We start from the raw sequence: 25366 nt of genomic DNA on the forward strand, positions 1-25366 counted from the left end.
CACAGTTTCAAAGCAACCTCCGTCATGATCGCGTCAGCTGGTCTTTAGTTAGCCTGCCTCTTCGCAAACGAACCGGGCCTCGTGCGTGCCTAACTTTAAAATCACCCATCCTACCAAATCCGACCAAGAAATCTTGTTGTTTATCCATCCTTCTCCAAACTAACATTACTCGTGTTAGCAAAATTAATAATTTATTGGAATTAAAAGGATCATTAAATCAACAACAACAAAAGAATCAATGGATAGAATATTTTGTAATTAATTGATTGGGTTTGATCTATCGAATGCAATCGATCCAAATACGATCAATTCAAAAAAAATGATCCTATCAACCAATCATTATTCTTGGTCATAATTTAAACGAGCTATGATAGAATCGATGAAAGTTTTAGACCGTCCGATCAAGGACGACGATGATCGGCCAGTTGGTTCAATGAACTGACGTATATTCGATTCTACTCTCGTTGTTGATGTTGTTGTTATTGTTGTTGTTGTTGTTGTTGTTATTATTATTATTGGATGAACGTAGGAAGAAGAAAAGAAGGGAAAACATCGTTGTATTCTTTGTGGTCAAAATATAATAATGAAAATGAGTGGAAAATGTAGTGTGTTCGGTGCATTTGGTTGGTCAAAGTGTAATAATAATAGTAATAATAATAATAGTAATAATAATAATAATAATAATAATAATCACAGTGCAATGATATCTGTGGTGGTTCTACTGTGCTCCTATGTAGCATTGTGTTTAGCCGAAAGTGCGCCAGGGATATGCGCCATGGACGGATGCAATTGCACCGTCAAAGCACATAGTTGGATTAACGTCAAATGCGTGTTCACTAACGATCAGGTGAAAAAAAAAACAAACAAAAATATAATTTCGATAATTTGTTTGTACAATAATACCAACTAACAAAATACATTTTCTATTAGAAAATAATATTCATTCCCATTTTTTGATGTTTCCTAATTATTCCTTTGTTTCAAAATACGTGACATTGAACATAACCAATACTTCATTGATTATTAACGTTTTATAAAATAAAAATATCATCGTAGTTGTTCTCGAAATGTAAAAAATGAAAAGGGTTTTCTCGTTAGACCGACACAAAGCGATGCTTGAACGTTTCGTGAACTATTTTTAACGTGTCTCTAACGAACACGCGAAAAAAGAAAATAATCTCTTCCTTCCATTTTAATCGTTCACTAAAGGAATCAAAAATAAGCGTAACTCTTTCTTTCTTTCTCTCTGTGTGCCTCTTTCTCTCTCTCTCTCTCTCTCTCTCTCTCTTGTTAGTTTTAAAGGATTAAACATGAAAGGATCTGTAGTAATATTGTCGACGAGAAGCTTTGCAAGTTTCTCGACGCCTACTTTGACTTACGAAGGAAACTCTTGCGTATGCGCCACGCGATGCACTTAACTTTCGTCATTTGAATATCTTAACATTAGTCCTCCTTTCTTGGAAGTATGCAAGGGAATGTCCTTCGAGTAAATATTTTCAACGTAGAGTAACTTTGTTGTATTTTTTTTTTTTAAATAAAAATTAATGATGATGATCATAACGAGAAATTCAAATATATTTAAAGTTCAATTTATTTAAGTTCATTACAATTCACAAAGAGGTTATCTTTTGTTACCTTTCATTCATATTTATTTTTTTTTTCTAAATACAAAAAAGGAGAAAAAAGATCGTTGTAATACTCAACGATGAAATTTTACGAAATCGGACATGAGGATCATGTTTCAAGGGGAATTAGAATATAAATCATTGGTCCAACGAATTATGGCGGGAAATACGTGTTAGCAGAAATACACAAAGAACGAGTTTTAACGCAGTTAAATATCATAATCCACGATAAACGTACATACATCTAGGTATTAACGTCTAAACAAGGGAACGAATTTATACATTTGTGTAAATGTAAATGCAAGTCGATTTTATGTATAAACTTAAACAAAAAGGATAAAATAACCTCACACTTATGTGAGAGTTGGAAACCTGGTAAATATCACGAATCTTTATCTCTTTATTCGCATAATTCTTCCTCTCTTTTATCCCCATTTTTCGTTTTACATGTCGATTCTGAAAATAAATAAATATAGGTATATATACATATACATAATGTACTATGTAATACTTTTATCACATAAGGAAGGGAAGGTAAATAGATTACGTGAGTTAATTAAAACAACGCGTGACGCGTTAAGTTAAAAAGAAGTGTCTCGTTTTCCGAGGTCACAGACTCTGAGAGAGTTCACGTGTTTCTACATATGTATAAATGAATATATGTATGTGTATGTGTATATCAACGCCACGCTTCTTGACTGCAAACTGGACTGGTCTATCTCCTATCATTCTAACCATCTCTCTGACCTGCATACATACATACATACATACATACATACATAGATACGATAGCAACGAGAGTACCTAACATGTTCGTTCGTTCCTTTGAAAGCGTATATATGCGCCCGCGCGCAACCAAGTCGAGAATTTAAGCGGCGTACATCACATGACCACCGAACACCCGTGGAATCATGTTGAAAATTCACGTTCGAAGAGAAATTATTTCTCACGTCTCTAACGATTCTATACACACATATATATACACACACACACATATGCAACATTGGAAATTCCTCTTCGATAAATCATTCTGATTAATTAACAGAGTCGGCAAAGTGTGTACGGTGTCCGCAATTCGTGTGAGTTAGCAATGCGGATTGCAGAATCCTGGTTTTTTTTTTTCCCCCCCATTCCGTCCAAAACAACTCCATATACGATTTTCGCGTGGGTTGAAAATGAACTGGGTTTAATTCGTAAAAAAGGGGGAATCATAAGTGTGTCCTTGACAATAGTTTTCCCTTCCTGTCTCTTTCTAATTATTCCACGTATTTCTTTTTGTGTGTGTATGTTCTTTTTATTGGATTTACGACTAATATATTTGTCCTCTGTTTATACAAAGGAAAAGAAATGTTTTTTTTACAATGAAGGAGTTTTTTTTTTTATAATTTGTTGTTTTTTTTTTGTTCATAATTTTGAACGTTAGTGACACCATAAGGCGTTGCCTTTGAAAAACGCGGTCAGTCCATTGACTCCGTTTGCTCGTCAAACGAAAAATATACTTCCTAATCGAATCAGATCTAGCGACTACGTCACTTATCGTCCAAACGTTGTTAATTCCATTTACAGCCTCGTCACACTGTCATCATTCTCTCTCTCTCTCTCTCTCTCTCTTTTAGTCTCACCATTTCTAGACACATATATATTTTAGACATATATATAAATGTATATACGTGTTGCTGTGGCTTTGTTATAAAATGTTGATTGAATAATTATAATTCTAAATTATTTATTAAATTATAACAACACACAAAATAATAGTATTCGAAAAAATATAAAAAGTAAAGTTAGTTTTGTCATATTTAATTATCCAAATAATTGAATTGCAATAATGTACCGTCATCTATTAAAAATTATAGTACCTAAAGACCTAGATAACCCTTAAATAATAAATATATCGTATAAGATCATTTTATCGAATAATAGATAAAATAATTGTAAATTTGTAAGGTTAGTTATGCCATATGTAAATAATTGAATTGTAATACACCGTCATCTATTGAAAAATTATAGTACCTAAAGACCCCTAGATAATCTCTAAATAATGAAATATTTAAATTAACAATACAACATAAAAATATTTGCTATAAAAACTTATATACTAAGTTAAAAAAAAAATCACACAAAATAAAAAGAATTTCAAAAACAAAAACAAAAAAGAAATTACTGTATAAAAGTAAGAATTAAATAGAAAATATTTTAGAACGTTAATTAATTTTTAACTCGTTTCATGCTAATAAAAAGATAATCATCAACTTGAAAATATATAAAATGATCACAACGAAATGATAGGGCCCTCAAAATCGTTCTTATGCATTCGGTTGAACCTAGGCAACTTCCTGCGCGTGTAACTTCCGCTTGAAGGGTTCATCGTCACACATATGTTTTAAAATAACCATAGGAGAGTTACAGACGGGTTGTAATATCATTCGTTACCAAGTTAACTGTATATAATACCTTTCTTTTATTTTTTTCAATTGTATTTATGGTTAGTAAATTACGTTCATACGATTGTACCTTTGTTACTTTCATTCTTCCATCAATTTAAAGTATTCTAATATCGTTGAAATAAAAGGAAACTATTATAATCTACGTGCATACGTTATTCTACGTAGAATACAGCTACCAACCATAAGATTTTACGATCAAACCCGAAGGCAAACGCCAGCCGACTTGGCTTGGCTTGGCAACCACGATTTAATTTCATCCTTTCGTATTTACCGTTACACACTCACGGTCATCGACCTTAAAATTTATGCGAGAAGAAAAATTACATGATAATTAATAATTTTAACAAAAAAAAAAACAATACTCATTAGAAATTACCATACACCGTAGTTTAACTTTTATACTCAGATACATCATGAAAAAAAAAAACAAAACCAATGCTGACTTTAACAACTTTGTTTCTTTCTATTTTTTTTTCTTTTTTTTTTTTTTTTGTATGAACGAATTCAACAACGTTCTCGATGATAATCACCATGAAACATAGAAAAGCAATCGAAATAACAACAGTTTGACATTTATACGTATTGAGAGTACCCCACGCTCAAATTCCACAAAAACTCTTGTGCTTATTCGAGCGTTACAGAATAATTTTATATCTAAACGAGTATATTCGTTATCGATCCAACTATTGCTTTTCGATACAGTATCGATAGTTGCGTTAGTATACATTGGTCAATATATACACACATATAAAACGATGGAATACCAGAAAAGAGAACAATGAATTCCAAAAGGAACAATCCACCACAAAAATATTTTTAGATGCTTTTCCCTTTTTTTTTTTTTTTGAAATAATACTACCTCTCTCTTTCTCTCTCTCTCTCTTTCTATTTCTATTTCTATTTTTCACTTTAAATAAATTTATACATATATATATATATATATATGTACGACCACACCTCAAAAACAGGATCCTTCCTTTGCCGATGACGTTTTAGTTGGATTAATAAATTGATGGTCTCTCTCTCTCTCTCTCTCTCTCTTTCTCACTCTCTTTTACGAGGTCTTCCAAAAGGGGGTGGAGAAGGGAAGGGGAATAGCATACATATATGCTGAATGGTATGGGGGTTTTGTGGTGGGAATTTCGTGAGCACAAAATGCTCCCACTGTGTCGTGTTTCTCTTTGTCGTTCACGCTCGTACACGTTCGTCGAGCTCATTCGAGTTCATCCATCTTGTCCATGAACGTTCCGATCTTTCGATTCAATTTATTCACAATAGGCCCCTTTCAACGAATTATGTTCATCTTCTTCTACTTCTTCTACTTCTTCTCCGACAACGACAGCGACAACGACAACGACTGTGACGATGACGATGACGATGAACGAATCTCTGGTTGGTGTTACCCATGTATTTATTAACCATGTTTATTCATGGTATAATCATGCGGGTTTTAAAAGTATTAGCAAGTGCTATACGATAAAGTAAATGTTGTTCATGCACGTGCTAAGAATTATTATCGATCTTTTTATTTATTTATTTCTTCTTTTTTTTTTTTTTTTTTATTTCATTCAACTATCCATTTTATTTATTGGCATCTCACGTTATCGACATATTTTTATCGAATAAAATTCAACATATACGTTGAAACATAAAATATGAATTCTACGAACTGTTAAAATTCGATAAGAGTGGTCAAACGTAAGAGAAAAGGTTCAGTCAAGTAACCTAATTGACAGTTACGATCATCCTCACCCCCCTATCCCTCAATTACAGTTCGTAGAATCGAAATTATTTTACATGACATGTATATATAAATAACTGGGACAATCCTAAGCCAAATTACGTATTTACATTTAAACAAAAAAAAAAGAAATGAGTCCCATTTATAAAAAAAAAAAACTCACAAAAATAGAATAAATAATAATAATAATTATTATTATTATTATTGATAACTTTTAAAGTTATACTTTTATCAAACCTGTTCATCTGTTTCATTTTTCTCATTCGACAAAAAAGGTAGATTTATAAAAAATATTTGAAAACTTGTAATCCTTTCCTCCCCTCCCCCCGCCCTCTCTCTCTTCCTTGATGAATGAACCAACCACCCATTGACATATTCTATTAGATCGAATCGATGATTACGCTTTAATACTAGTTGCATATTCGAAGTTGTTGATCCGAATAGGGGGTTTTTTTTTCAGAGTAGAGTAAAATGCGCAGGGTGCCCGGAGGTTGCTTTGATATTTTTTCGCTGAAATTTAAAATGGTTTTTCAAGCTTGAATATACACGGACGAGTAAATACAAAGAGATGTAGATCGATAGATAAATGGACGTATGGATAGATGGAATGAATAAAAAATAGGAGGCATATACGTTAGTAGTAACGTTATTGGTTTCGGTCATTTTCCTTTTTTTTTTGGAAATACTCTCACACTACTATTCAAAAATTTGACGATTTTCTAATGGTTCTACACTATCGTATTATTCTAGAATAGGATATAAAATGTATCATAGAAAATCTTGTATATCTTTCCTAGATTATTATCAATCTGTATTATGTTCGATAACTTTGATAATCCAATAAACGTAGATCGTTCGATCGAGATTACATAGAATGAGAAAGAAAGAAACAGAAAGAGTTGAGGGGTGAGGGTGGGTAGAGGATTAAAAGTGGTTTCTATGTAATACGCGTGCGTACGAGAGTGAGAGAGAAAGAGAGAAGTACATGCCATTATCACTCTCGGCTACAGAATGTATCCCAACGGAGAGATAAATTATTTTAGGACGGGCAGCGGCTGCACAATACACGCACACATACTCACACTCTCTCTCTCTCTCTCTCATCTCTCTCTCTCTCTCTCTCTCTCTCTCTCTCTCTCTTTCTCATCTAGGCCGATTGCGGTTTGCTCGCTTTGTCTGGAGAATTCGCTCGGGGGCGTGTAGATATAGTCGACATCCTGCTTCGTTCATTCCCAACGATAATTCTCTTCTCTTCTCTTCTCTTCTCTTCTCTTCTCTTCTCGTAACACCCCGCGAGTACACTCGAGTTATCGCGATTGGCCACACACGCGTGCGCATGTGAATGAGAGAGTGAAAACCACCGTGTCTACTATGCGGATGCATCTCGTTTTCTATCCTGCTGTTGCTGCTGTTGCTTTTACTAGGCATGTGTTCATGAGTTTTCTTCGTTAGTATGTGTCATGATCAGGTATATAGGTAACTATTGCATATGTTGATTATGTGGTAGTGGAAATAGGCAACTTAGGTTTACCGATTTAACATTTTAAACACCACCGTGCCATTATAGTGGCTTTTGCGAATGCCATTCTTCCAGTAGGATATGCAACTATAGAGGCTTTCCCGAATATCGTCTTCCAATATGACGCTCGCCACTATAATGGTTTTTGTGAATGCCATCTTTTCGTACGACGCGCAACTATAGGAGATTTTGCTAATGCCATCCTTTCAGTACTACGAGCGCCATTATAGTGGCTTTTGCGAATGCCATCTTCCAGTAGGAAGCGCAACTATAGGGGATTTCCCGAATGCTATCTTCCAATAAGACGCACGCTATTATAGTGGCGCGTAGCGGATTAACATCTTTTAAAATATATTATATCTAATTTTATTATTAATTATTAAAGTAAATTGTTTAAGTTAATGTAATAAAATTACAATTTAAAATATAACAGCCATTATTCGTCACACATCGTACTTTTATCGTTTACACGTAATTCTTGTTAAACCCTGCTGTACACAGAGACAGTCTCATGCAACATTCAGTCGTGCCTAAGAGGTTAACGACGTGTCGAATCATCATACTCAACCACTTCTCTTCTCTTTCACACTTAATACATTCTCTCTTTCTCTCTCTCTCTCTCTCTCTCTCTCTCTCTCTCTCTCTGTTCATTGAGTGCATCTTTCAATATATTTCTTTTCGTAATCTGTTTCTGGGGTTTTTTTTTTTCTAAAGTATAAGTACTGCATGGAAATATTAATCATGCAGGAAATAGGATTATCTTCTTCACCTATGGACGATGATTGTTTTTCAATGTTAATTTTTCTTTTTTTCTACACCACAAAAATTCCTTGCAAATAAATAATCTTAATTTCATTCGCATCATTTTCTCTTACAATTAATTCTTGACATTTTTATATTTCAATCGATGATTGAATTTATGTAATAAAAAAATGTATTTAAGAATATTGAAACAATGATTATTATTGCAAAAATTGTTTTGTAGATAATAACGTATTTAAATTCATAAATTGTAAACGTCAAAACGCGACGTACAACTCGTTGTGTTTTTTTAATTTTTTTTTTTTTTTTTTTGTTATCATTGGCATACTTTTCCTTATCTTTTTTCATTATGCGTAATGCGACACGTAATATCGCGTGTAGGATAATTTTAACCAACGGATCATTTCTTCTCGTAAGTGGAAAAGCAATTCACAAAGAAAGCAATCATTTTGTTCGATGTAATCAAAATGAGAGATTTCATAACTAGGCTACTACGTTTATAACATTTCAAAAATAATAAGAATTACGAGAATTAATCATCCGATATATCGATTTGGTTTTTTATCTTTTAGTTATGACAATTCATACGAATTGAAGTGTTACGTGATTATTTACAATTGTTATAAATCAAAACGTTTGCGTAATCAACAAAAAAATAATTGTCCTTTGAACAGTTCATTAAAACTAACTGAATTATTGAATTTCAATTTGTGTTTCATTTATATTTTTATCAAAACTCGTCAGATAATATTTACATTTGTATATTCGATAATTAGAAAAGGATGCCGATGAAAGCAGCACGAAACTTTTTCGTGTGATGATTTTTCTTTTTATTTTTGTTTTGTTTTGTTGGTACTCTCACACTTCTCATCTCGTTAGTTAAAACCCTTCTTCTGCTTCTTCTCCTTCTTCTTCTTCTTCTTCTACAAACCGATTAATTAGAAGCGATAATTCCGAAGAATACGGGTACGCTTTGTCGTTCGATAAGTGTCGTTCCGCATTATCGTCGAGGGGTTATGGTTTTTTTCTTCCATCTTTTTTTTTTTTTTTTAAACAAGCCTTTTATCTATGTTTCTTATATCTTCCGACCAACTGGCGCAATAGTAGGTTCATTGTTCGTTTCTCATGAACTCTAGGAGTGCATTTTCTTCTGCTATTCAAAGATGAGATACGAGACAAAGTTTCGACCTTGCTTAGGAATTCCCCTCTTTCGTTTTTTTTCGGAGGTCAACCATAACCGTCTGACCCATCAAGTTAGGGGATTCTCTTTCTGAACACCGACTCGTAAAAAACTTTTTATGTTTTTTTTTTTTTTTTTGTTCAAATTTCTGTTTCCTGTTATGTGACGTAGATAATCGTAAAGAGGAACGTAAGAAAAATAATCATTCGTCTAGGGAAATCTTCAGTCAAATTTTGTGAAAGAACAAAATGTATAAAATACCAGTACTTTTATTTGATTTACAAGTTGTTAAAAAATAAAAGAAAAAAAGAACAAAAGAAATCTATGCATAAAATATAACAAATGTACAATTAAACCCTGGAAAGTAAAGCCATTTTTAAAAAAATACCAAAAACATTCTACAATACATGCGTATTGTCAATCAAGTAAAATAATATTTAATAAAAAAAAAAAAAAAATAAATGAAGAGAGTCGTAGTTAAAATTATCGTTGCAGCTAGAGAAATACTTGATAATAACAATCCAAGTGCTATGGTAACTGTTAGAAACACGAGTCACTGACATTTCATTAATCTTAACCAAGACGATAGCTAGGTCTGTTCAAGTAAAATGTAATCTCGACAGGGAGGAGTAATTACTCTATCCTTCCTGTGTAGAAACTTAAAAGTAGGGGTGAAGAAAGGGTAGGGAGGAGGAAGAGAGGAAAGGGAGAGAACTTTCTATCTCATACTATTACAATACATCTATCAAGAATTACAGTAGCTATGCTTTTAGTCTTATGTTAGATACTCATAATGTATCCAAAACACTAAAGATAGCAACTATAACCCAATCCCTATGTAAGAAACAACGTAAACAATATTTCAACGCTGTTAAAGAGATACATAAATTCGTTGTATACTTGTTATAACTAAAAATAGGAATGTTAAATTAAACTTACACGATTAAAGTGTAAGATACATCTTCTGTATATATAAAAATACAGTGTTACGTTGTTGGTTTTCAATAAATTTCGAAATTACTCTGAGCTGGTTTTAATAAAATTTTTGTTTATTTTCTGTGATTTTTGTCAACTTAGAATATAAGATTGTTTTTTTATTGCTAATTTAAAGGATTTATTTATTTAGAGTTTTACTAAGTCTTTATAGGTATTGTAAGTTTTTAATAGATGACGTTGTATTACAATTCAATTATTTCAGGGTTTTTTTCTTTCAGATTTACATATGGCGTAATTAACCTTACTTTTTATATTTTTTCCTCTATTATTATTTTATTTATTTTATTGCAATTATAGTATTATTTTGTGCGTTGTTAACTTAATATATAGGATCGATTTTATCTCAATTATTTGGTATTTTTTATTGCTAATTTAAAGATTTTATTATTTAGAGTTTTACTAAGTCTTTCTAGGTATTGTAAGTTTTCAATAGATGACGTTGTATTACAATTCAATTATTTACATTACTTTTTATAATTTATAAAATAATTTAGAATTATATTAAATGAACAAAATTACAGCAAATCGTGACCTAGTTTTCGATATAAAAACAAATCGTAAAATTATTACGATCATTGAAAGTAAAAAAAGAAAAAAATATATTTGATGATAAACGATGATAAGAGAGGATCGTTGAATTTTCACTCGTTGAGAGAGTTGCTTGAGAATTTAGCTTGTGTTTTATCCATGTGCTTGCTGTTACTACTGGTGGGTCGACAATTAACCGAATTATCCGTCGACGTGACCCCTGGTCTCGAACCCCGTACACGTTGGTGCATAATGGCGATGCATAATGGGGCTTGCACGTTGGGGCCAAAAGCACGACTCTAGTCTCTCATACATACACACACACACACACACATATATATATACTTACACTTTCTCTCTCTTTATCTATCTCTATCCTTGTCTCTCTCGTAAACCGTGGTTCGCCCATATGCGAGGCAGAAGTAATTTCATCTCGCGGCTAGAAGGAGTGTCAGCGCGTGCACCACCACCACCACCATCACTATCACCACCATTCCGCGAATTAACTTCCGGCATTCCCGTGGCAACCGCCATAACGCTCTATGGAGAGTTCCACGAAATTCTTGCACCACATTCACTGAGAGATGCATACGTAGTTTTGTATATGTACAATCTACCCTCTCTCTCTCTCTCTCTCTCTCTCTCTCTCACTTTCAGTTACACATACTTCATAGAGTATCTTCTATACGTTTTATGTTACTCATACACGTACAAATATTAGTCGTACTCAACGATAATGCGGCATCCAGAAATTCTGAAATTAACCATAAAGCATACTCATCTTCAAAAGAAAGAGAGAGAGAGAGAGAGAGAATTTTTGTCATATTTTTTGTTTTGTTCAAATGAATAATCATTTTTGAGTGCTTTTGCAACTTTATATTCGTTCTATTATAAGTTTTAACGTCTACTACCAATAAAAATTCATTTTATTCTATCCACGCCATTTTGTGATTGATATGAACTGGATAGAAAGTATGGAAAAAAAAAGAGAGAGAGAATACTCGTGTGTCCGTTCGACGTTCTATTGATCGAACATTGAACTCCCATGGTGGTGTTACCTGTCATATCGAATTCAAGAATCTTTCCTTTCGTATTTAGGTGTAGGTATCGGTACGACACACGAGAACACTTTTACCTGTCCAACAAGATTTTTGAATTGTTTTTTTTCTTTTTTTTACGGTCGTGTAAAATTACAAACTCTATGAGAGACCAAAAAGGATTATTAATCGAATGATTTTTATTGAACGACAAATTCACAATCAATTTTTATTATACGTTTATACTTAAATATTTGAAAATTGAAGAAAAATGTGTAGGGAGTGGATTAAAAAAAAAAAAAAAAATATTATCAGAGGAATGTCGATACAGGTAAAAAATAAATTCTCGTACAATCGATGATAACCGAGAGAACAGATTGACAAGTTGATATTTGAAATTTATGAGACGACTGTACTATTTCTACGATCGTTTATGCGAAACACGTAGGATTCGTAGGATCGATAGATCGTTCAATTTGTACGTAGAGAATTGTTAACAAGATATAATGGAACGACGTAACATCTTTTAACAAATTGTCATCATTTATTACTTCTGTGAAAAACTTTTGCAAATCGTATTAAAAATTCATTGTATTTTCAATAAAAAAAAAAAAAAAAAAATAAAAAATAAAAAACAAGTTCAATATTTCGCATAGTATAAAATCAAATTGTTATTTGCAACTTGTATATTCGAATGTTTTATTGACAAAGTAAAATCAAACTTTGCGAAGATCTGACATTTGCAAATTTGCCAAATTTAACAGTGACTTCTCTTTAGTGACTTTCTGTAGATATAGAATTTACTATGAAACTCTAACTAGGAACTTATGCTTACCACGAATGTTAGCGGTTTTGTAAGGTTCAATGCTTTACCATATATACGCCCCTTTGCACACGTGTTTGCTACTAAGGATTTGTTTCTTTAACCTGCATTTACCCTTACCTATCCCTTTTCTGACTCACTTTAACTATTAACTGCATATGCCACGTATTCTCGTATGAATGAACACGGTTACCACCTTTCTAGAAAAAGTTCAAGTACTTTCAAGTTTTCCATATTTATTTCATAATTTTAACAATCATGTATATCTCTTGAAAAAAAAAAATATATTATTTTTCTCTACAATGTATTATAAATATATTTATATATAATATATATATAATAGTAATATTTAATTTAAGGTTAGGTTTGTAATTGTAACTTTAAGTAATTTCAAATACATTACTCCAAATGAAACTCTTAATTACATAAATATTAAATTAAACTTCTTGTTTCTCTGATTTACTTTGGTTAATGTAATTTTACTTAATTTCCATTTATATAGTTGTTAGGATGATTGCCTAAGTATTACAGTTAAAATCTGTTTTTAGAAAATTAAATTGTAAAATTAAAGTTATTTATAATACAGTTTGAATTAAAATTCTCTAAATTAATAAAAATATTGACAAAATTCTAAACAATTATGTATTCATTAATGGATATTTTCAATAAGCTCAAGGACTGCTTTAAAATTAAATTCTTAGGGTTTAATGTTCTTTTAACATTTCTTTCCTCTCATTTCTTCGCATCTGTTATTTCGAACTTTAGAAGCTTAAGAACTATTTTTACGTGTGAACGCGACGACTACTGTCTGTTTCCAGGGATCCTTAATTTATCACCGTCAAAGAATTTCGTCGTCTGTTAGACTAGCAAAAATTGCTTCCGGAATTCTCCTTTTATTCAAACAATACTGTATCAAATATTTCCAAAATATTAATCCCAATTATTTCAAAATCTTCTTTATATATCAAAATTCAATGTCACATTGTTGATTTTCAATGAATTTCGAAACTACTGAACCGATAGGATAATTTTTATTTCGATTATTTTATCATTTTAATTGCTAATTTAAAGTTTTAATTATTTTGAGGTTATCTAGATCTTTAGATACTCTAAAATTTTAATAGATGACTCTGTATCACAATTGAATTATTTCAGGATTTTTTTCAGATTTACATATGGCATAACTAACCTTACTTTTTATATTTTTTCCTGTATTATTATCTTATTTATTCAATTGCAATTGTAGTATTATTTTGTGTGTTGTTAAATTAGTATAGAAGATAATTTTTATAGCAATTATTTCTTATTTTTTATTGCTAATTCAAAGATTTAATTATTTAGAAGTTATTAAGGTCTTTAGGTACTCTACAATTTGAATAGATGGCACTGTATTACAATTCAATTATTTACATATGGCGTAACTAACCTTACTTTTGACATTTGTTCGTGTATTATTATTTTATTTATCATAATAATTTACTAAATAATTTAGAAATATAATAAAAATCAATATTTTATAACAAAACCATAGCAACTCATGACTGGTACATCATAGTATTATTATAAAATACGAGATATAAAAAATAAAAAGAAAAAAATCATTATTTTCTCGTTATAGTCATCGAAGATCGTTCATCAAAGTCTTCTTAAATCGATTCTCTATTTGATTCCATCGACACGTATTAGATCCTTCGTAACGTCTCGAGACTAGAATGAAAATCAAATAGCTTTAGAACAAATAGAATATTCCCAACGACGTCTTCAATTTGGAGAATGCGAAAGAAGCAGGGGGTGGGTGGATGGGGAGGTTAGGGCAGCGTGAACCGCATACTTTATCGTGCTTTAAACGTTCGTCATTAGGACTTAAGTTTATCGAGTGCGATTCACGATCTTTTCAAGATAAGATCGTCGATTCCTTTGCCAATTTTGATTCAGAAGGCGAGCTAGCCTTTCGATGGTTCGTGACTCGCCATCTTAAAGCTGAACTACGTATCGTCTTACTATATATATAATAGAAAAAAAGGAAATACGAAATAAAGAAAAATCGAAAGAAATTCGTTACACGTACTACAACGAGAGGATGCTTAATTATTTATTTCGAGTTTTTAGATCGATTATTTATTTTATTTTATTTTATTTTTTTTTTTTTTTTAAGTGAAAACTTTTTTAGAATCGAAGCTAATTTTGAAATCGTAAAACCGATGAAGTGGAAGAGTACAAAAGTTTTGAAGCTTTCACTTCTACAGTGTGTTATCTGCACACATCTGTTTTATTTTTGAGGATAATTTTAGGATAGTTTCGTTCTATTTGAATTCAAAATAGAAAAACACAAAATTGTTTCTTCTCCAGACATTTTTTGTATCTTTCATTTCCCCCATTATTTTTCCGATCTTCCCATCTTTTTGTAGGTTATGTTAGAAACGTGTTCAATTAACATTTTTCGTATGTATGTAAATTCGAAAATAGTTTATATATCCCTTCTAAGGTTGTAATTTTCCAGATTAATATAAATATTACAGATTAAAAAATAGATAAAAAATATTACAAGAGAAAAGTTTGAAATATGTTTGCTAGAGAAACAATGGACCTTACACACTCACATAATTAAATGTACTTTACATGACAAATTAAAACCAAAAAACAAAAAGGCATAAAATGGTTAACAAATCTTTCAAAAATTATAATAAACTGTAATAAAATGATTTATCAAAAAACAAAAGAGAGAAGATTACTTAGTCGACTAGTGGTGGTCTGAGGCCAAAAAAGAAAAGAAAAAAAAACCCCAAATTTTTGGCAGGATACATTTTATACTTCATTAAACAGTATCGAGTTTCTAAAGTCGTTCAATAATTCTCGAGAGAAAGAGAGAGAGAGAGAGAGAGGTACCAAAGAGCTGTAGTATACCATCGAATACATTATCCTCTAAGGTACTTCCAAGGAAGAAACGAAGTACTACAACGTCGTTTTCCATTAGGATAGATCGATCGACCTTGATCGGATCGAGACTTTGAACGAAGAGAAGGAAATATACTATAGTCAACGTGTTCCTAGGATCCGCTTTCGTGCTGTACAACGAAAGGTGTATGAAAGAACCCAAGTTACAGCAACGTTTCTCTTAGAGAACAAGGACGATAGTGGCTTCTCGCCAAAACCACCACCACCACCATCACCATCATCATCTTCTTGGTACTACAAAATTAATCTGCAACTGTTGCCACTACCACCATCATCAAGAACGTACATAGTTACACGCTGCTGCTGTTGGTGCTGCAGGGTGCAGCAGTAGTTTTAGGGATGAGGACGAAGTGGAGAAGGAGAGAGAAGCATGCTTTACTTCGTCGTTCATAACTCGAAGGGCAAAGGGGGGAAAACTAAGTCGGGTTCTTCTCTTCCTCTTTGTGCCGACGGTCAAAAATAACCAAGGCACGTTATCCCTGTCTCTTAGTTGAGTCACCAGTGTGCAACTCACAAAATCGTATGAATTTTAAGACTGAAGTCTTAGTCATTCATCGTATGAAAACCTTAGTCAAGAAAAAGAATATCCTAGGAAACGCAATTTTCTTCTCTTATTTTCTCATCTCATCTCATCTCATCTCATCTATTTCTAGCCCCCCCCCACCCACCCCCACCCTCTCATACTCATCTTATGCGCACGTGTTCACGATTTTTCTTTATTTTATTGAAGAAGAAGAAGAAGAAGAAGAAGAAGGAAGAAAGTTTGACGACGACACAACAGCTGTTCTCAAGAACGATGCACTCGAAAATAAGAAAAGGGACGGCGTAGAAGGGAAATAGAATGACGTCATTGATTCATGCAAAGAAAAATATTTGACTTTTGTCTGAAGGAATGAAGAGAGAATTACAGGATTTCTTTCTTCCTTGGTTTATCGCACAGTGAACTACTACTCTACTTCAACATTAAGACTCTTAAGACTCTTTAAAGTGAATTTTTTTTATTTTTTTTTTTTTTTTAGATCTTTTCCCTTTATTCTCCTTTTCTCTTATTTCAAAAGAAAGAAAAAAAAACAAGTTGTTCGTAACTTTTCACTTTTTCTTTAACCAGCCAGTCAACAACTGCTGCTCTACTTTCAACTTTCAACTTCTCGACTAACATTTCGTTATGTTTGAACTAACCTAGAAAAGACATTCCCACGAAATGATTAAAAAAAAATGAAATAAAATTATCTAAGATGATAAGCAAGATCAATATTATAATTTAAATAATATGAAAAATCATTTTTTTTTTGATTAAAATATAATGTAAATTCGTTCATTGGTTATAAACATAACCTTAAAATACGGGAGCGGCCAGTCAGAAACTAAGCAAAGTGCCGCACCCTGTTCCCAATAAGTCGTTGCAACGTAGTACGTTCCTTTTTATCTGATCATATCTTTAAAGGATCGTTCACCTTGTACAACTCCTTTGTATTAATTTGATCCTTGATTTTAAACATAATCTCTAAATTTAATTATTATCACGAGAAATTATTAACAATATTTTTGATATTGCTAAACTAAAATTTGTAACACGATCTTCCTGATAATAATAGTATCTGTTTGATTGTATTTTTTCTCAGTAAAAATATTTAAATACGTCATCACTTATTAATACAATTAAATATAAAACAAAAGAAAACAATTTAATCGTTCATTCGGATCACGTATTACGCATCCACATTTTCTTAACAAAAGCATTGCATGTGATTTCCTTGAAATGCATTTAAAAAATACTTGAATAAAAAATAAATAGAAGAAATAGTTAGTGACCTTGAGAAAGTATACTCTTATTACTATTACATAACATTTATGCGGTTGTTACTTTGAAACATAATTTTACAATCATCAGATTTCTTGAATATATTATAAATGAATATTTATATATCGACAAGATTCTCAGTTGGAGTAATCTCGAATCGTTTTATTCGATTCGATAAACTGACAAGATAATATCGCTTGGGTTAAGGAAAAGATACACTTTCGAAGAATACAATTCACTTCCAGGTGAATGAGCTGTACAAAGTAGCAAACGAAAGAACAGGCAAGCAAGCAAGCAAGCTAGCAGGTAAACAGGAGGGGTGAGGGGTGAGGGGTGGGCTGGTGGAACTGGCAGGTGGATAGGTTCAAGGAGAACTTCTTGCTTGAAATCGAGTCTCGCAAATTACGCTCGACCGACGTTCTCGCAAGCCGATAAACGAGAAGAAAACGGATATAGGAGCAGCCTGCTTGAATTCGCGCTCCTATGCACACACACACACACACACATACACTTTTACTTTACTTTTCTAGCTTCGAATTACATACGACAGAATAACTGAGATATTCGAGATAAGGGAAACAAACAAGAAAAAAAACAAAAAATCAAATGTACGTTTTGCCTTGACTAACATCACTCATACTAACACAGTTTGTTATATGAATCATCTTTCTGCTAACGAACTACTCAAATGGTTTTTCCGCTACTTTGAAGTATCGTATTTTCGTTTTTCTTGACTAATGTTAAACGAGGTTTGTTTAGTTTAGTTTAGTTTAGTTTGGACGATGACTGAACGTAGATGTAATCGTTTTTTTTATTTTTACTGAAATATTACGTTTAATTTTTTTGCATTAGAAAACTAACGTTTTTTTGTAAATTATTTTTCTGAGTTTTTTGTCCTTTAAAAATTATACTGAAACTAGGATGCTAACGTTTTGCGTAGCTGTGTGGTTTTGTTATAAAAAGTATTAATTTAATTTCATTCTAAATTAATTTAATGCAGTCAAATTAATATTCATTATTAATTTATTGGAATTCAAATTAAACATAAAACAACATAAAATAAATAATAATGCACTGAAAAATATTAAAAGTAAGGTTATTAATGTCATATGTAAATCTGAAAAAAAAAAACGTGAAATAATTGAATCGTAGTACAACGTCATCTATTGAAAAATTCCAGTACCCAAAGACTTAAATAACCTCTAAATAAATAAATCCTTAAATTATCAATAAAAATTAACAAATAATCGCGAATACTAACTTGAAAAAAAATTACTGTAAATAAATACTATAATAAATAAAATTACTATATAACACTAGTCAAATAAATTCGTTTGTCTATTAAACAAAATCTAAATCGTTTAAATATAATAAAAAATAATCTATAAACGTATAAAAATAAATTATTAAACAATTGTTTCTCATACAATAAAACGTGTAACTATATCGTATTATATTTTCAACTGCTATATATATATATATAATAACTCAGCTCTTGGAATTCATTACAATGAATCAAGTTGTCGTTGCTATGAGCACTTTAATACGGTACCCATCCAGTCTCTCGTTTAACACGTACGACTAAATGGATGTTGTGATATCCGAGGTCGACAGAAATATCTCGAGATAATGAATTTAGTTTAGTAATGGATACGTGCCTATCTTATAATGCTAGAACGATCCTATAATGGGATAGGAAGTGTGGGGTTCTTTCATAATAACTGTCCTTTACCAAAGAAACCAACCCTTCCTTTGTAACATACGAGTACAATCACATTTTTTTCTAGCTACTTTTTTCAAAAATCTTCTTTATAACCTCTAAACTTTTCTTTACTACTCTAAATTTGGGCCTCTAATTGAGAATACAATAGGAAAATATAAAACGTTGATATTGTATTCTTGTGAGTTATCCTAAGTATCATTGTATGATGAATTATCGTTTTACATTGTGTTGGTAGAAAAATAAATCAATTCTCGTTCTAAGGAGAATGCGTTTTCTTATGTAAATTTTATGATTCGATTTTTAGGGATTCGTTCAAAAGCATTTCAAATTTTTCTATTCAGGAAGGAATGCGAGATAGTTGAATATCAGAAAGAAAATATTATAGAATAGCATCCTAAATTTATTTCACTTTCAAATTAAACTAGTCGCTTTGTTAACACTTTTATTTTTTTTTTTTTTTTTTTTTAAAGAAATAAATAAAATGATAATTAAATTCATCGAATATCTTTTAAATATAATACTAAAAATAACAAATAATATTATACATGATAAAATATTATTAATATTATTATTATTGTGATAATAATACTAAGAAAATGATACAAACGTATTTTGATTTAACTTTCGAAGAAACTTTAATAAAGATATGAGACGAAGAAGTCAGGAAGTTGACGTCGGCGGAAGTACTTTTAAAGCTAACTAAATGGTGGGCCAATAACAGACTGGTTATTCGTATCGAGAATGTTAGTTGTATGCATGAATTCTAACCTTGAAACTCCGATAACGTCTAGAGTTACTTTACTGTTGTATAGACCACAATATCTTGGTTAAACCAGATTCTATCTACTTTTATCATACTTGCGGTTTACCTATATATATGTATCCTGTGAAAGGAAACTAAACTTGATCGTAAATAATTATAAAAGTTAGATAGAAGATTATAATATGATACTAGGATAGTAATAAGAAAAAAAAAGTATCTCATGGTCAATGAAAAATAATAACTTATTTCCATATATTATTATTAACTCGTCACATGACGAATTTGAAGTATCTGATTCGTTTGAAGTAATACAAATGACTAACCTAACCTTCGAAATGATCGACATCTTGCCAATAAATGTTTATAATATTTTTATAATACATTGAAATTATTTATCTTGATGAAATTTTGGTTTATTTTGTGTGATTTTATCCAACTTAAAAAATAAGATGGCTTTTATTGCAATTATTTTTATTTTTTTATTTATTAATTTAAGGATTTAATTATTTAGAGGGTATTTAGGTCTTTGAGTACTGGAATTTTTCAATAGATGGCATTGTATTACAATTCAATTATTCGAATATATTCACGTCGTACGATTTTTTCAGATTTTTATACAACATAACCTAACTTTTTCTATTTCTTTCGTATATTAATTTCACATATATATGTATAAATATTTATACATATTATAATAATAATAACATCGTTTATTTTTTTATCGATTATATTAAATTCGATTGATTGAAGTAGCATCACCGAAACGAGCAAACGTTGTAAAACCAGCATCATCAAGTTGCATCGTTCGTGTCAGATATCGATTCATCAAAGCGAGATTTGTGGTTCACGATTTTGAGGAAGGGAAGGGAAGGGAAGAGTAGGGAAGGGAGGAAGGGCGGAAGTATAACATGCAGTAAGATGCAATAAACTACTGCTCTTACCTCTCGCTTCTTGATGCATAAAATATCGAAGATTAAGCTGAAGTTTCACCTTTTGCGGATTATCGATGTATCCATGTTTTACGAAAAGGGTTCAAGAGAAATAACGAGCATGATTACCCCTTCTTCTTTTTTCTTTTTTTTAATTTTATTTTTTTCTATCGTATTCTCAAGAGAGAGAGAATCAATTTTTTCTATTCAAAGTATAATCTTCTTAAAATCATCCAATAGATTTTCTTCGATTTTGTCTCAAACGTAACGTGCATAAAAATGCATACGCATACGCATACACACATGCATACGCACAGGTGCATAAGTGCAAGAGTATGCAAAGACTTTTCTTCTTTCATATTTTCCAATCTTCGTATATTATCCAGAATGTTTTCTCCTACATCGGTTAGGTATAACCTTTTAAACATTATTTATGATTATATCGATATAGAATAGTTCGATAACGGGGTGCTAAGAAATAAACTACCCCCCAACTCCCAACCCCAAACCTTCACCGTTTCTCTCACTTCATATATCTCGTGCCAAGGAAAAAGAATATTTTTCTATGATCATTATTTACCAAAGATCGTAATACTTGTCATTCATGATGCATAAAATGCAACCTGTGAGAAAAAGAGAGAAAGAGAGAGAGAGACCATAAAGAAAGAGAACTAACTTTTCACCCCTTCTAATATATTCCAGTGAATAATTGAATTTGTCCTAAGTATTTTCACATTTATGAAAATTTTTAACGTAATTGCATCTCGTGTTAAAAAAAAATTAAAATGAAATGCAACGTGGTGAATAAAACAAACAAACAAACAAAAATCTTGAATTTTCGTCCCATTTCTCCATTTCATTTGATCTTTTTGTCTTCTACTTTTCAATTTGAGAATTGAATCGTGAAATTCTAAATAAAAAATGATGATTTGTATTTTTGTTTAACTTAAAGGTCGTGGAACTGTTAGAGGGAACGATTCCATCGGAAGCGATGGAAGTCGAGGTATCTCATTGCAGAGAATTGCGAATCCAAAGCGGTGCATTCGCTGGCGGTGCACCATTGAAAAGGGTCCACGTATCCGATATCTACAGCGTCATAGCGAAGAGGCAGGCCTTTGAAGATTTGAGAGCACCTAACACACATTTAGAAGTTTCCGAGTGTAACAGTGTAATATTTGAGAGTCACGCGTTTAGAAATTCACGTGGTACATTGAGCGTATTGATATCCAGATGTAAACACGTTGCAATCAAACCAAACGCATTTTCTTGGTTATTGTGGATAACGGTGAAAGAGGTACCAACCTTGGAACTATCTAGCAACGCATTTAAATTTGAATCTGCGCAATATGGCAGACATGGACAAGCAACGAAGGTTCGACATCATTTTTTTTTACTTAATTACATAACAATTTATTGTTATTATTTGTTTATATTTTGTTTTTTCGTAGATTATGTTCCAAAGCGTAAGAATTACTGAATTACCAACTGCAGTATTTCCATCATCGGTGGCAGAGGTACGAATGGACGATATTTGGACTAAGGTTATAAGAAAAGAAGCATTTTGTGCAATGTCAATCTTCCACGTGATCATCAGCAACGCCTCGATATCGGAAATAGAATCTGGAGCCTTCAGTGATAAGATTCTTATCGAGAGTTTAGAATTCGTTGACGTTAGATTGAAACTTATCGAGAGCGGTGCTTTTCGAGCTGGACATGACAACGTTACTATTCAATATTCCAGGTAAAAATACAAAAATATACATACGATATACAGGTAATCCTTCTGTAACCCAATAAACAAACATTCCTAAAAATTTAATTTAATATTAAACCGTGTCTTACAAGAATCTAAAGTGCATTGTTAAATGTTAAGTAAAAATCATGTTCCCATAGAAGTATGGTTTTTTATGAAAGGATTACCTGTGTACTATTATTTAAAAAAAAAAAAAAAGATTGTATTAATTTGAAACGTATTTAATTTGATTGATAGATTATCCGATGTTAAATCCGGTGCCATTGATATATCAGCAGCAACTGTAACGTTCAGCAACAACGAATTTCAAAGTCTTCACAATCGTTCGATCGTTCTACATCAATGGAATCACATCGCCATTGAACATAATCTCTTCGTCGATCTCGAATCGGATGCTATCGTAGCAGAAATGGACGCCAAACCAATGAAATCGGCGCCAAAGTTCGAATTTTCGTTTACAGGAAATCACATAGAACATGCTTGGCCGGGTTCGTTGAAGTTTATCGGTATATCTCAGCAAGTTAATACAGCACGAATTGGTAATAATTATTTCAAAGAAAAGTGTAATTGCAAATTGGAAGATTATGTACGTGAAATAACCGGTAGAAACAATTCGGTATCGTGGATGATGGACTCGAGTTATTGCATGGTGGATAAATTTCTTGAAAAGTGTTTCAATTTACCGGAAGGTTATTTGGACATGAGAAATTTCACAAGATTGATCTGTGGAAAGGGTGACAGTCACGTTTATTGCGAAAAACCAATATCTAAACCTGAACCAAGTGTGAGTCCACCTAGCGTAGGTCCTCACGTTTATCCAAGACACAAAGGATACTTTGACGTTGAAATGAGCGATCCTGAACAACTCGAGCGTGAGAAAAGGATTATCGTGGTGATCTGCGTGGTAGCAGTTTTCATCGTTCTCGTAGTGATATTAACTTCGGGTATTTTATACATGAGAAGACGCGGTGTTTGTCCCAAGTTAACATCGGGTCCGCTGATGAATCTAACCAGCTGGTTCTCACCCAACAGTGGTATGACCGCTGCCACGTCAGCAAGATCGATATCCAGACTAAGCGTTCACGAATACGCTGGTCTTCAGCCAGAGACAAGAATACTAGAGGTTGAAACTCAGCCGGATGTTACCGAAGAGGAAGAGGAGGAGGAGGAAGAGGAGGAGACTGTTGGACTTTATCAGTACACCGAAGATAAGGCTACGCAAACATTACCGGAGGAACTAACAGAGGAGTACCTGAGGGATCTAAGAGATAGATTAAACGATCCCGATAATTATAGTCAAGCTAGAGATATGATCGAACATCTATACGATTTAATCAAGGTAGAAGAAAGTTGCAACAACAACAACGACAGACAGACGACGACCATGGGTAGTGGTAGGGGTGCATCAGGAGAGGAAAACACCTACGACGTGATACGTCCCAAAACGAAAAAGCAACGTGGACCTGGCAAACCTTCGGTCAGCGTTGGTACAAGAGTCCCGTCCCTCGAAAAACTTTTACCGACAGGTTTATTAATAACTAGACCTACCATAACCGAATACACGGAACCGCGTGACCAAAGAACCAACGATCAAAATCATTTGTATGCCGAGTTACCTGGTGACGAAACGGTTCCCAGTACAAGTCGTCTCTCACAACCGGTTCTGGCAACTTTAGCTGGTAGAGCACCTCAACCTTTACCACCGGACGTAGTAAACGATCATATTCTCGTTAATGGTTGTTCCACAAATAGAGGAGAACAGCAAAGAGAACTCGACGTTCCAGAAAGTCCAAAGTTGGAATCCCTCAGGAATCATCAACAAGGGAGGCCGATGAGTTTCTTGAAAGCTTTAGGAGAGAGTATTCTCGGTGCAACTAAGATCAATAACAATAGCAAAAGGCCGAATTCCTTGTTGTGCGAATACGCCGAACCCTCCGATGCTACCGCTCATCTTTACTCCGAATTACCGGAACCTCAAACTTCAACACCGGCCGCTAAAATGGCAAACAGACCACTGCCTACCAAACCCGATCAAGAATCGAGTAATACGGCTAAAGCGTAATCACGCTTAACACCGATTAATCTGTGATATAAATATTATGTGTTAATGTATTGTGTCGAGAATGACTGACGATTATGACTATGATAAAATGTTTATCAATTTCCTCGTAACTCGTATCGTTTTCATCGTTCATGCTCCTCATTTTACAATTTTCATACTAAACCGTATAAAATATGAAGGAGCATTTTTAGTGGGAGAACAAGTTTTATTATTAAGTTGTAAAAATGATTAAAGAAAAACATATCGAGAATTAATAGTGTAAATTGGATTTTCCGTATATCGTGAAAATATATTTCTATCAATCAAGATTTATGTTAATGTTGGTCGCGTGTGATTGAAAATAATCTGACGCGTTGTTTCTTTTTTTTGATTCTTTAAATTACTCTACCATCGAAATAGACATTATAATATAACGTAGTGCAAACTTTGATGGGGCACACATTGAACTTTGAGAAAGAAAAAAATGGACAAAGATTGACCCGTTCACCTTTTTTTTCTTTTTTATAATTTAAATCGACTATTTTCGAGATACTACAAATGTACAATATCGATTTACGTGTATAGTTAGAGAAAAAAAACAAATATACTACGACAGGTATTAATAAAAAAGAATATTTTACAAGGACCACGAAATATGTGTCTTCATTGTTTTAATTATTATTATTATTATTATAATTAACATTATGTGATAATTTCTGAATGGCACCAACGTGAAGCTACCG

The 25366-nt window shown here is 32.4% G+C and overlaps 2 protein-coding genes across 7 annotated transcripts in view; one reads left to right on the forward strand and one right to left on the reverse strand.

The window, feature by feature from the left end:
• Positions 1–25277, forward strand: LOC107069311 (uncharacterized). Its single transcript, XM_015326526.2, has 4 exons — positions 1–847; positions 21782–22201; positions 22278–22570; positions 22820–25277. The coding sequence occupies exons 1-4, from the start codon at positions 584–586 to the stop codon at positions 24642–24644; spliced, it is 2802 nt and encodes a 933-aa protein (XP_015182012.2). The 5' UTR covers positions 1–583; the 3' UTR covers positions 24645–25277.
• Positions 1–25366, reverse strand: part of hiw (MYC binding protein highwire) — a 220257-nt gene that overhangs the window by 12348 nt on the left and 182543 nt on the right. The gene's annotated exons all lie outside the window — the stretch shown is intronic.

Source organism: Polistes dominula, unplaced genomic scaffold (genome assembly GCF_049000335.1).
Source record: "Polistes dominula isolate Pdom_NZ unplaced genomic scaffold, Pdom_raw_medaka contig_83, whole genome shotgun sequence".
NCBI lineage: Eukaryota > Metazoa > Arthropoda > Insecta > Hymenoptera > Vespidae > Polistes > Polistes dominula.